Raw genomic sequence first — 14,170 nt, 5'->3', positions numbered from 1 at the left:
ATAGTCCATGTAAAGCCACGCAATCATATGACAGTAATTAAAGGTCATCACAAAAATAAGAAAGAATATTATTATACACCCATTCTAAGCAACAAGCATTGTAGTGGGCTTCTCCACTGAAGTGGATGCAGACAAAGAGAGCAGTATAACAGCTCTGAATCTGGTCATATGGTGCTGTGAGTAATCCTCTGGTTTGGCACACAAAAGGAAACATGATCAGAACTGTGTGCGCAAGTCTGAGGCTTTATCAAACAACACTTCTCCTCTTACCCTCTACAAGAACTATAGCACTGACAAAGCCCAGCACCAAAGCCCACCAGCACAAATCTGAGGTCATTCTATTGTGAAACATGAGCGCCAGTCTACACGGTGGATCAATGGAGAACCTATGCGTGGACTGTATATGGCCATTATATAGACCACAAATGACGTATTCTGATAAGCGCCTATGTGTCAGAGATACTTTAACTCATTACTTATTTTTTTCAATAAGGTATGGTTTAAAATGTAACTTTGTCGCATGCATTGTTACTCTAGTGAAATTTGTCTCTTCTGCATTTGACCCATCCATCCTGTCAGGTACCTATCCCCAGATCTTAAGCTTTGAACTTGATGGGGCAAACCAGAGTGCATGAACAAACTAATAATACAAATAAACACAAGAACATGCAAATTGCAGGGACCCTTTTATTGTGAGTTGATAATACAAGCCACAGTATGCAGTTTTATGTTTTTTGTTGTTTTTTTTATCATAGAAGTCCCTAAGTACTACATTAACAAAATGATTAATTTCAGTATTGCATTTATATATGTATTTCTAATAAATAAAAAACAACAACATAATATTATCATTATTTTCATCACCTGTTTTGTTCCGTTTCCAAACCCTAGGCTGTCAGTTTGAACACCCTTGGGCTCTTATGGCTCATATAGTCATTGTAGACAATTGTGTACTTTGATATAAAGGCACAAATACACACAGACAGTATACGTGTGTGCTCTCCTCTCTTCACATTAGACCCACTTGTTATCATGAGCATAGTATAGTGTGCGATGAGCATAGTATAGTGTGCCTGGCTTGTTCAGACATGTGCCCTATAGCTGCAGCAGTGGTCTGTAATTACCTGCTAATGTGTGACAGCAGGAGAAAGAGCCATGACCTGCTCCAGAGCTGTGTGTACCAAATTCCCAAGAGAAACAGGCAGAGTGTTCATAGAGCGAGAATGAATAAATGGTAATATACACAACCAAAGTACACACAGGGCGCTTAGAATCAACAACGCATTGGTACGCATGAGCTGTGGAAATAACCTATTACCATACAAGTGTTCCTTCTTAATGTATGTCACCCAGTACAGTACTTGAATAGCAATGTTCAAGAATGGAGCATAAAGCATTAGAATGAATGTGCTGAAGTAGAGTGTACAAGAAAACACCATTCTAAAACACTGTAAAGCAGAAAGCAAAAAATAGAAACATTTATCAAAGACAGTGTGGTGTCTAATACATTCATTCTGCTATTTACTTCTTTGGTTAGAGTATAAAACAACCAGATCAATCAAACTTACTCAAATTCACAATTCAGCATTATATCATATTAGTAACAATACCAAACTGCTGCTGTTGTTTTGTAAATAAACAAAAGATGAATACAAAGTTAAATATATGACAATGAGAATAACTGTGACTAGATGACTATTCAAATAACACTGTATTTTGAGTATAAACATTATCTGAACTCTAGCAACTCTAAAAACCAAACTGGGATGTCTAAAACGCATAAAAAGATATTAAAAGAAAATCAAAATGACAAAATAAAATAAATAATTTGTGATCTTCATCAATAATACACTTTATATCAAGAAGATTTCAACCTTTATTTGCTCCAAAAATTTGTTTAAAGAGTCAGTGTACAATAAAAATATTGATTAATAAAAACATGATAAAAACATTATGTCTAATCTAAAAAAAGAATTATGGCTGTCAACTAGTTTGTCAATGTCAACTTCAGAAATAAACCCTAATTATGATTGTTCAGTCATTTCCCCTTCATTCACAGTGCTTCTACAAACTGCACAGTCGTCTTTGTCCCTCCTCTTCCTCAAAAGCATCAGGTGTAGTATGGCCGACAGCTCTTTTCAAGCGCTCACACCAGCTCTGAACTTAAATGTAATTAATCTGGAAACCCAAGGCCCTCTCCATTCACTGAGATGTGTAGATAATTATAGCTGGAGGGCTTATGGGGGCTAAAGGCCAGTGCAAGTGCTGATAGAATGGCTTAAATAAGCAACTGAAAACTTATACTTAAGGATTTTTTCTATGTGAAGTTATGTGTGCATGTAACAGCTGCCTTTTTGAATTACAGGGATTATAGTGAGAGTGTGACAAGAAAAGGATTTTGTTCTCTTTATCGTTAAGTAAGTAAAGATTGAATTGCTCAGTTTTAGGGGGTGTAAGCTGTAGATAGTGGTTGTCTGCTGGTGGTGGAGCAAAAGAGTGGTGTTGACAGATGAATTGAGGGGACAAGGTCAAAGGTGAAGCTCAAGGCCACAAAAATGAAAGTCACCAACATCTGTGGCTTCCTCATTGATTTTATTACATGCAAGTGGTGAGACATGTAGCACTGTCTCAAACAATACAATGCTAAATAGTCAATATAATATAGTCAACACTTTTATTTAGGGTTGAAGAGTTGAAGAGCTCTTTCATGTCCTGTTCTGTAGGTTTGCATGGTGATAGAGCAGATTTACCCTAGTTAAGATCGAAAGCTTCATGGTCCAAAAACTCTTCCTATGTATTGTTTAACATGTAAAAGCAACTTCCTTTCTGTTGACTCATACATATACAATAGATTTTTTTTTAAATGTGTTTTTTTTTTTCAGTCACTCTTTGCAAAATTATTCATTTACAAAGTGCATGTTCTGAGGTTTCTAAGTATTGTAAAGTTGTTATCGTATTTTTGCATAAGAATCAATACTTTTTTATACCTCCATTTAATAATCCATCAGAGAATATTAAATGGAGGCTCCATATTTGTCTCCTGGGCCTGAAGTTGCTGACAGTCATTGTTGCAGGTCTACAGTGCTGCAGATGCCCTCTAACACTGCACACTTACCCCTTATTTCCTAACAGCCCAGTGCCTTACATCATAGCTTGTTTCTGCTGATTCACATCTGCATGTGCGGCACATGTGAGGCATTTAATCCAACAAGAAGAAGTACACACTGCTATTATTTCATAACTAGGTCATTCTCACCATTTGTTGTCATAGCAACAGTAGTATAGCTTAACCAAAATGATTTTCTATGAAGAGCCCAAAATATCTCACACAAATTTCACAATTGCAAAACAAACCATGAGTACTTTTTTGTGATATGAGCTGAAATTGCAGTTGACTAATTTGTGGTTTAGGAAATTGTGCAAGAACTGTATTTGTGTGAGTATTGTGAGTCACTGCGCACACAGAAACTTCACGCACCCCGCCCGCTTCGATCTGTACTTCCTATTGGCGGGAAAGGTCCTGCATGTGGGTGCCTGTGCAATTTGGTAATATAATGCAAAACTGAGGCATAACACATGTGCCTAATCTAGGTTAGCTCTGATATGTGTTGACAAAGCTTTAGCTGCGTGTTAATAATAGACCTAGTGACAATGCTATGGTTAAAACAGTTGAACTGTGAATATCTCTGCCATTTATCAAACATGGATTTTCAACAGTGTTAATGCACATGTCAACAGGACCTCACCGCCTCAGTATTTGGCTTTAAAAACAAGTATTCCAAAAACAACCAAAAAAAAAAAGAACAAAAGAACTAAACTACTTTAGATGCCAGTCACATGTTTTTCCTCAAGTACAATGTATGCACTGAAGTTATAAATTCACCCATACTAGTCAAATTCACAACTCATTATCGTCTTTATATACCCCAGCCACCATACAGAGACCATTCTGCCAAAGGTATTGACTAAAATAATTATGTTCTATTAATCTGATGATAGCTTTGTGCCAAATGATCTCTCAAAGTAAAATAAGAATAGGATTACTGGTGCATGTGAAATCATATGATAATTATTAAACATGGGCTCAGCAGGGATCCTCATTGTGGACCTTCTTGCAGCTCTGGTCCACTGATAAAAGCTCAATTCGGCATCCCGCTAACACTTTTAATTAAGGCTAAACATTGCACACAGCTTGCTCCGTGCATAATCACTTATTACATTCAGGCTTTCAGTTCGACAGTGACATCAGCTCCCTTCTGCAACTTCGATAAAGACGGTGAGTTAGCTTCAATAATACTAAGTGAGGTTCTTTGTTGGAAAAGGTCAAAGAAAATTACAAGATGCAATAGTTTTCCAGAATTATCATAATAACAATACTGAGGAATACATTTTGAAGTGTAATTTTGTTTATCAAAGAGCCAAATGACAGTGTCTTTAGACACAATTGAAAGAAAGTAGAAAATCTTACAAAGGAGCTCCACATATGTTGTCAATTTGAATGTGGATCTGCACTTGCTGTAGCCAAACAGCTGCAGTTGTAATCAGTGAAGGTTGTTCGAGGAGACGTGCCAAGAAAAAAAGAGTTCTTTAACAAGCTGGAGATGAGATGTGGCGTGAATGGCCACAAACTGAAGCTGTCGTCGCCAAAGTCCAAGTTGTTCTATGATTATTTCGACATGAATTCACATTTGAAAAGAAAGTTTCTTCTACAGAGAATAATTCCAAATGCGTCTTAAATTGGAAAGTACTTAAAGCAAATACCAAAGCCCTTTAACATATAATTCTTTCATATGTAATAACTTCCTAGGATAATAACACATAGGCTCTATGTGTGAACTGAGAAAGGTTTATGCTCATTGAAATTTACCAAACCTACAAAATATTGATGAAAATGTATAGATAATATTCAAGAACAAGAATATATGAAGAACTCAATTTCAACAAAAACACAGGTAGAACCCAGGGAATGATCTAATAAGTTCTGGTTGATTTTTTTTTTTTTTTTTTTTATCTTGAAAGAATAGGCTTGTGGGTCAAATAGTAAATTTCCCACAGACAAGTGTTTTATTTAAAATATGATCTCACCTTAGACCTACAAAACCACAAAGTAATTATTGCTTTTAAAAACTGAACTCTGTGCAGCCAACTTTTTTGCCTTTAAAACCACTTGGATCTTGACATGCCACAGGGAGCTAAACTTTGGATGGACCTTAAATTTCCTGAAAGTACCAGAAATCTCACCTCATAATTATTCTGCTATATCTGATCAGCATGTTTAAGTTTGATTTAAACAGCTTTTATAAATGTCTGATTAACAAGCTAAATTAAAATTGGTCAAGGTAAAAAAGCATTTACTTAAGCTATATAAAATGTTCACAGGATGCCAAGGACTGTTTTAGCTTCCATAATTGCCTATTTTTAAAATTTTAATATGGAAGTGTGTCATTCAATATTAATGAGGTAAAAATGTTTCCAGCCGTGCAGCCCTGAGCAAACTGTGACTTCTCCAACATCTCACTTTTGTAACCATTACTGCAGCTGGAAATGTAATAAGATCCTCACTGTTCCAATGTCGGTCAGCTTTAACCAGGAGGATTAAAAGTTAGCACTTTTTAGCTCAGTGAATTGTCTTGATTTGAACATGAATGTTGCAAAAAGTAAAATAATTTAACGGAGCAAATGTAAATGGAGTAGCAAATTATTTGGGCAGTGGTTTAAGTGAGGTACCAATTTACTGGACGGTTCATTGTTCAAATCTGGCTCTGATTTAAACTGTTATTGTGTTCTTTGGCAAAGCATTAAATTCATGTCACCTTTGCTGTATGTGGCTGGTTAGGGCAATACAAAAACACACCAAACTCAAAATAACATGAATGGTTTAACATGAAATAAAATGTGAGTTCTCCTTAAAAGTGGACTATGTAACATTTCTTGTGGATGGTACACTACCTGATTTGTCTCCATAGAGATGTTTTACCTTTGCCTAATTTTCCACAGTATAGCACAGAACTCACCTATTCCCATGGAGACAAGCAGGTCACTCCACCAAGCCAAGTTTCAGGTCAGATCTGTAGAGAGTTGACCTTGCACAGAGTGAGAAAGTATGTTTTTCCAATGCATTTTTTGACCATCAAAAAGACTCATAATTGAACATAACCAAGATATATTAGTTTAATGTCAAAGTGAAGAGCATTCTAGGGAAAGCAATAATATTTTAATGGAGGCAAGCAGGTGGCGGACCCAAGGTAAGTCAGGATGTTACATTCCACTACGATTACATGTAATTATTGCACTGTTCCACTGAGGGACTTGTGATTGAATAGATCTTCCTTCCTTTCTGCTTCACCAGCTGCCCAAGCCTCTTCATGCAGGTGTCATCTTCTCCAGGAAAGTGAGGATTAGGTTACTGGACATTGTCAGAGCAGGTGCAATGAATTATGTTCTTGTGCATGTCTTTGTAAGGGCCTTTTTGTGCAGAGTTTTTGGCTCCCTTTTTACACCTCAGGGAAAGATGTGGACTTATCTACAGTGTAATGTGACACTGACAGGTTTTACTGTCTTTTCAGATGTACTCCACAGAAGCATGGCAGAGGCTTGAGGTCAGAAATAGACTATTTGAACACGTTGCATCAGCCGACCACTGCAGTTTCTCAGCATGTGACTCCATTTTCAAGAAAGGGGAAGTAATGTGACTGAATAGTGTGTGTGGAGTAGACCAGTCAATGCTTACCACAAAAACCCTGGTCACACAATAACCATGACAGAGATGATAGACAGTCTTTGCTAATGTCTTTTCAGTTGTCTTTTTCATGCTTCGAGGTTAGACTTTTCTCTTCGGCAACAGTAAGTTGTGATGGCTTTACAGAATGGAAGTCAAATAAAATCAATAACAATGACTATAAAATATCAAATTGCAGTCATCTTTGTTTAATTAAGGCTACTGCTTCAAAACATGTTCTAGTCTAAATATGCACCTATACTGACACCTTAGGATATGTAGTTTAGTCAACTTTATGAAGCTAATATTTGACAATACAGGCTTAATCATTAATAAGCACTGAACAAAGCATCACCCATAAAGTGTCTGAGCCAAGGAAAATGAAGACTTGGCTCAGACACTTGTCTAGACAGAAAGCTCCTTCCCATGATTGTTAGGCTGGTACTGTAAAACAGCAAAACAGGACATAAATTTAGGCCTACTTAAACATTGCATAATTGGCTATTTCAAAATCAAACAAACCAACTAATGCATACCATCATCTGCCTTTCAACATCAGTGTTTAATTGTTAGAATACAGTTCTCAGTATAGAAGTATATATAAAAAATAATTAATTCCATAAACAAATCTATGTTAACCAGCTCATAAAATTTGATGCATATGTTTCTTTATACAAATATTTCTTTTGAGAGTCGTGCTACACTTCCATGGATTGAGTAAGTGCACCTGTATCGGCCTAGTCTTTGGCTCCATCTAGTGTGGATTGATAATCAATAGTTTGCGTGGGTAAATTATAATACAAGCTTTAGGACAGTTTATAATTTTGTTTTCTTTTGTAAGGCCCATTAGTTACAAACAAAGTTGTATATTTTTAAAATAACCACATGTTTTCAGAAGGAAGACTGTCCCTGCCCGGCTTCCTTACCTTTAGTCACGTGACTGCTCTCTGGTAGCTACGGGCTGTGTAAAACAAAAAAGTGGTATATAAAATATTTGGTTTGCTTGTTTCTCTTTTTATTGGAACGATGGAGATCGGAACAGAGATCAGCAAGAAAATAAGAGTGAGTAGCATGTTTATATGCGCCATTAACCTCCGCAAACATCGGCGCAGTGTGTTTTCGCTCAATGCTAGCCTGTTTTAGCTTATAGAATACGAATTATTGAATATATTTTTACATGTTCAGTTTAAAAGGTTATCGGTTTAATCTTTTGATGGTTTCGTGATTTTTTCCCCCTAAAACTTTACCATTTACATTTAGCATATAACCGCGTGTTGGTTCTGTTTTCTGCAGTTGCTAACTTGTATCAAATTACCTTACAAACTTGCTTTGCAGGCAGCTATCAAGGGCAAGCTACAGGAGCTCGGTGCCTATATCGGTGAGTACAATACTCCGTATTCTTTGTTGTGAATATTCTATAATTAAGATAAGTAAGTTAATTTCTCTTATTTGTGTTTTTGTGCCATGTCTATAGATGAAGAGCTTCCTGACTATATTATGGTGATGGTAGCGAACAAGAAAACATCCCAACAGATGGCTGACGACTTGTCCCTGTTTTTGGGAAGTAACACCATTAAGTTCACAGCCTGGTAGGAGGAGTACTCTGTGTTACATTGTCCAACATCAACATAATAGCAGTGCACATTTGTACTGTATCTGACGTGACCTGTTCTCTTGTAGGTTACATGGTGTTCTGGAGAAGTTAAGATCAGTTGCAGTTGGTAAGTCTGTTTTTCAGTCAAGATGCCCGTTGCCAAGAGTGTTATCCTGGAATATACTGTTGTATATGCAATTCCTTTAAATAAGATGAACTTTACTCTCTGTATTTCAGAGCCTGGATCTTCAAAAAATCAACTAGAGTCAGACGGTGGCATGTCTGCAGGTAAAAGACGCTCTTCTGAAGGCAGCAGAGTTGAGGAATCAAAACAGTTGACAGTTTCCAGCTCTCGGTCTGAGGCACGAGTGTCCAGTTCTGCATATGAAAACAGGTAAATTACTAGACTGTTTAGTTCTACAGTCCCTGAAACAAAAATAATAATTTCATTTTCATAAGGAGGAGCTCTTCATCAAGGCTTACGTCTGCGGTGAAACCTCTTGTGGAGCCAGTTCCCTCTGAAGCAGTTATTGATATTAAACCAGACATGGATGATGACCTGATTTCAGAAAATCATGTAGAAACAGGAACCAGTTCTAGTCGGACACGCAGTTCATCAAGCAGACCTAGTATTGAAATCTACAGACCAGGTCAAAGCAAGCTGACCTCAGTGAGCTCTGCAGAATCACACTCCAGACATGTGGAGAGCAGGAGCAGCAGGTCATCCAGAAGCAGTGCCAGTAAGGTATGAGTCCACATTTAAATGTAAATAAAGTGCTCAAAGTGATAAATACTCTTGTCTTTTTGTAGCCTGAGGAATCACGTAAGCGTAAAGCCCCAGTTGCTAGCTCAGTGGTGCGGGTGAGTAGAACAGATGAGGACAGCGATGATGTTGAAGACGATGACACAAGCTATGGTAGCAGAGGACTGTCCAGTCGTGTGTCCCTTCCCTCCAAAGCAGAGCGCAAGTTGGTCATCTGTTCACATAGCATATATATATTTGCCTCACCTATGTTTAACTTTCCTCTAAAGTTTATGTTTGTTCCTCAGACCTACATTACCACCAGCTAAGCAAGCAAATAGGAATCTGATTCTCAAGGCCATATCGGAAGCCCAAGATTCCATCACAAAAACCACAGCTTACCCATTAAGTGTGTTTTCACATACAGATATTACTGTAACAGAGATGTTCTTTTCTCATACTTTTTATTTATCTAAACAGTCCCGCAGCGGCAGACTGTTCCTGTTGCACCTCGTACTCGTTTGTCCACTAGTGAGGAGATGACAGCGGCTATTCAGTTGGTCCAGGAACATCTCCATAGCTTAGCCCCCCGGTCCTATGCGTCCTCAGAACTACCTCAATCAAGAACTGGTATGTTTTCATTTCTTTTTGTTCAAAAGTGTTTTCTGTTTCTTGGTTATATGTAAACAAATGTGTTTTTTCTCTTTCAGTTCCCCCCAAATCCTTAGCATCACGTCTGCAAATGGATTCTAGGGAGGGTGGTGAAGCACGGGAGCAAGGGGAATATGGTATGTACATATTTAAATATTTCAAATAATGACTTCATCAGTGTTTTAACATGTGATATGTTCCCAAACTATCTACAGGCCCTGATACTCGTTCTTTTATCATGAGTAGACCACAACTAGAAGAGCCGTCAGCTGTCAGAACTCTGCAGGACATCTCAGCTCTGCCTCGCACCGTCCAATCCGGGTATCATGCCTTACAGTCAGTTTTAAGAGCATTGTCTTATATCTAGTTCTTGGTTTAAATTGTTATCTTTTTACAGTAAGGAGCCTGGGGAATCTGCAAGTCCAAAGTTTATAGTTACTCTGGACGGCGTGCCCAGCCCAGTGGGAAACTTTACAGGTTTTGAAATGGACATGGATGATGTCAGACCTCCTCCAAGGGAAGGAGTCATTGAGAGCAACAGTCAAGCCTCAGTCAGCGTCCTTCAGAGACTGCAAGGAAATGCGTTGATTGATGGTATTATAGCAACCATATATATATTGTATCCATCATTGCCCTTTGATGGTTTCCAACTTTCACTGCTATTCTGGCGTCACATGGTCAAAAAAGACAAATTATGACAAATTGTTATTTTAATTTACCTTATAAGATAAATCTAAAACACTGCTCACTATATGCTTTACGATGACAACCAGTGAACATGGCATGATGGCAGCTATCATATAGTTCTAATAGCCACGGTCACATTCATTATAAAATTTTGTTATCATTGTCAAATGTTTACATGTGTTTTAATGGCTTTTTGTAAGATGAAATTATCGATTATGGAGAAATGGACACGGAGAACATCCCAACTAAAAGACAAAAGGTTTCGGAACGTTGCAAGTTCTGGCCAGCCTGTAAAAGTGGAGACGAGTGTCCATACCATCACCCCACAACTCAATGCAAGTAAGTGTTAACCACATTTGTTGCCATATCGATTCATGAATATTGTTCATATTTTATGTCCCTAATTTTTCTATAGGACATTTCCCAACTGTAAATTTGGAGATAAATGCCTTTTCATCCATCCAAATTGTAAATATGACGCCAAGTGTACAAAGCCCGATTGTCCTTTCACTCACGTCAGCCGAAGAAGTACAGCTAATCCTCCACCAAGACCAGGTTTATTTACACAACTTTTTAAAGTTTTTTTTTGTTTGTATTTTATCACTTGGTTTAGTATTAACTAACTGTACTCTATGTTCTCAGTGCCACCAGTACAGACTACTACCGTGTGTCGCTTTTTCCCTCAGTGTAAGAAAATGGACTGTCCATTTTATCACCCAAAGGTATAAGTTGGTTCATGATACATTAATTTGCACTGGTTCTTTTTTTAAACTATGTCTTTGCTATGGATCAGACCTGGACGACTGAGGGATTATTACACAGACACTGGTTCTTTATACTAAATACTCATGTCTTTACTCTTTGACAGCCTTGTCGCTTTGCTGCACAGTGTAAACGAGTTGGATGTTCGTTCTACCATCCCACCACATCTTTACCACCAAGACACGCACTGAAGTGGACTAAAGCTCAGCCCAGGTAGACACTTGTGAAACTAATGATGAAACACCGTATTACTCTGTGAACTAAATTCTTTCCTTTTCAGTTAATCTTCCCCAGAGAATAAGGAGGATAAAAAGAGGACTCTTCTGGATGTTCTTTATTGTTTTATTGTATTGGGATGATTTTTTATGTGTTTTCATGAGCAAGTTCATGTCCTAAAAATATTAAAAATGTGCCACACTGACAAGCTGTCAATTATTCTACTAGACCCCTCTTGTTTTTTTAGTCCTTTTTCAAAAACGGCTTAAGGTAATTTAAAATATGGGAGGAAATAATCAAACGCCATTTGCTGGGGCTAAAAAATGGATGGATTGACTAAACATTCTTGTTCAATAAATGTTAAAAATAATTCACAAATCATAATGCTCCATATGGATGCAAAGAAACGATTGTCTTAAATATCACTACTAGTTGAATAGTAAAATTATTCTAATGCTTTCCATTTGTTGTGATTATGTTGCAAGTTACATTCCCCCTAAAAAAAACAAAAACACAACATGGCAGTAGCCCTCCCCGCAGCCACCCAGAGGGATGAAACACGCTCCATTTCATCACGCTATTTTGTTGGATTTCTTTATTATGTCCACTATCGTTTTTAAGTGCGTTACATCTTTCACCCAGTTGAGGGCCCTAACGCGCCTTTTTGAAAATGTGCCCATAATTTAGGTTGTGCTTTTCAAAAAAAAAAAAAAAGTTTCATATATGAACATGTGGCAGGATTTTGTGGCCAAAGCATTACATTATGAAAAAAAAAAAAAATTTAATTACATTATGACATATGTCACACGATTAATTCAATATGGCGGACTTCCGGTTTGTAAAGGGTGAGGACACGACACATTTTTTTGTTCCTGTTGTCATATTGCGTATATGTACCATATTTGGTTTGGCTTCTCCAAACTTTTTGGGGGGGACATCCCTTTCTTGAGAGCAGATATTTGGCTTGTTACCATGGCAACGCAACAGGAGATGGTCTAATTTTTTAAATCAAACCTATGTCACTAATATGTGTACCAAATTTTGTATGTACGTAAAATTATGTAAGTAAAATTTTACTATTCCATACAAATTTCCTAGAGGGTGCTATCATGCCAATTTTTTATTTTCAGGCCCAGACTGTCCACCAGCGATTAGAGTTTGAGTGAGATCGGGCCAAAGTATGTGCACATTCGTCAAAGTTTAAAAACAAACCAGAAATTTGTGTCGTTGTCACGGCAACACCATTCAGTGTTTTTAAAAAAATTACAACTTCTAATGTCCCACTTGTCAATATGATATAGAATGATTCTGGTATCTAAGTACTACCTAGGACGAGTTTGTACAGAAAATGTGTCACATTATCAATAAAATATGAGTGATTTCCTGTTTGAAGGATGCCAAAATTGAATTTCGTGCAAAAGTTCAGAAAATTTTTAAAAATGACATCTTCCTTTTCTCCCTATATTAAATTTTGTTTCCAAATTTTGTTGCCAAATTCTTTTTTTTTTTTCAGATGAAATAGCTTTAGAGCAGGGAGTTTAACAACTAATTCAAATATCACTGAAATCTGAATTTGTAAAAAAAAATAAAAAATTATATAAATAAAAAAAATTTTTTGTAGCTTCACCACACAGAGACCGTAAAACTTGTTGCAAAAACCTATTGGTGAAGGGCTCTGGTTGTGAGACTATGGATGGGCTGTGTGCGGGTCAGGCCTCCTCTTTCTGTGACCGAGTTGTTAGAGGCATAGAGGTGATCAGTCCCCGACTGCCAGAAATGAGAGAAGTGTAGGTTTTAATTTTGGTCAAATTTTTGTGAGTTTTGCTATTGTTCACTGAGTGAAAAATGTGGGGGTTGGTTAGGAAAATTAAAGAACAAGAAAGAAAAATATAATATTCCGATGTGAAAACAATGTTCGAGTTTTTAAAAATATAATAAGCCATACATTCTTGGAAAACACTCGCACATTCCTGCGTAGTGGTAAGGGTCCCAGGTCACTGACGGGAATTTCACTTCCCATCAGAGCACTTACATGTTTTATCTTACAATAGGTCCTTCCACAGCTTCTAGCTCTTGTGCCTAGTATTTACTTTGTGCAGTACAGACCATAAAACATTGCACTCGTCTCAGTTGGAAAAGTGCACCTAGAAAAATCTCAAGCCCGGACCTAATGCTATATAAAATTAGCTCTTAGATGAGTCTGGCAATTTCCATGGAAACCCATTTTAGCACGTGCGCATTAGTGTTAAATAATTTGCATAAAAAGCCTATTGTTGTCTTGTCAAGTCTTGCCTGGCAAATCCAGAATGATATTTCTATGTATTTTTTTTTATAGAGATTGATAATAGTCTGGTCCCCACATCCTCCATGTGTCTCAAGCCTGGTCAAACATGATCGTCCAATCAGATTTGTTTTTTTCAGGGACACATGTATAACGAAGGAGCTCATTGGTAACCTATGATTTACAAATAAGATCAAATTTATCTCACCTCAGATTAACAGTTTAGTGCTTTACCGATTGATTTTGCAGTAATACGGAATGTTTTTCAGCCCCCTGTGATTTTCATTTATTTTTTCCCAGTACGTACTGGCAATGCCTGCTCCTGATTGGCTAATCCACCTGCCATTCACGGCCATTTGGAAACGGGGAGATTCACAGATGACCAGACTCACATCTGTAAAGTACTGAAGAAGTGTGTATTCTAGATCAAAGGCAATATCAAGTCATGGCCTGACCCATTCTACCGATCACTAAACTATTAACCTTTTTTTTATATTAGCCTAGCTGGACCTTAATTAC

General features: G+C 37.3%; 1 protein-coding gene across 1 annotated transcript; it reads left to right on the top strand.

Moving 5' to 3' along the window:
• Nucleotides 1–7,648: 7,648 nt before the first annotated feature.
• zc3h14 (zinc finger CCCH-type containing 14) lies at nucleotides 7,649–11,578 on the top strand. The gene is made up of 17 exons (XM_033990506.2): nucleotides 7,649–7,780; nucleotides 8,054–8,096; nucleotides 8,193–8,307; nucleotides 8,399–8,439; nucleotides 8,550–8,706; nucleotides 8,772–9,057; nucleotides 9,123–9,280; nucleotides 9,363–9,463; nucleotides 9,535–9,684; nucleotides 9,765–9,842; nucleotides 9,921–10,026; nucleotides 10,103–10,299; nucleotides 10,593–10,731; nucleotides 10,808–10,947; nucleotides 11,035–11,114; nucleotides 11,261–11,367; nucleotides 11,435–11,578. The coding sequence occupies exons 1-17, from the start codon at nucleotides 7,745–7,747 to the stop codon at nucleotides 11,436–11,438; spliced, it is 1,938 nt and encodes a 645-aa protein (XP_033846397.1). The 5' UTR covers nucleotides 7,649–7,744; the 3' UTR covers nucleotides 11,439–11,578.
• Nucleotides 11,579–14,170: the final 2,592 nt, after the last annotated feature.

The sequence above is a fragment of the Periophthalmus magnuspinnatus genome, chromosome 24, assembly GCF_009829125.3.
Source record: "Periophthalmus magnuspinnatus isolate fPerMag1 chromosome 24, fPerMag1.2.pri, whole genome shotgun sequence".
Taxonomy (NCBI): Eukaryota; Metazoa; Chordata; class Actinopteri; order Gobiiformes; family Gobiidae; genus Periophthalmus; species Periophthalmus magnuspinnatus.
Note: the sequence above shows the minus strand (reverse complement) of the source record. Positions and strands in the feature narration are given on the sequence as shown.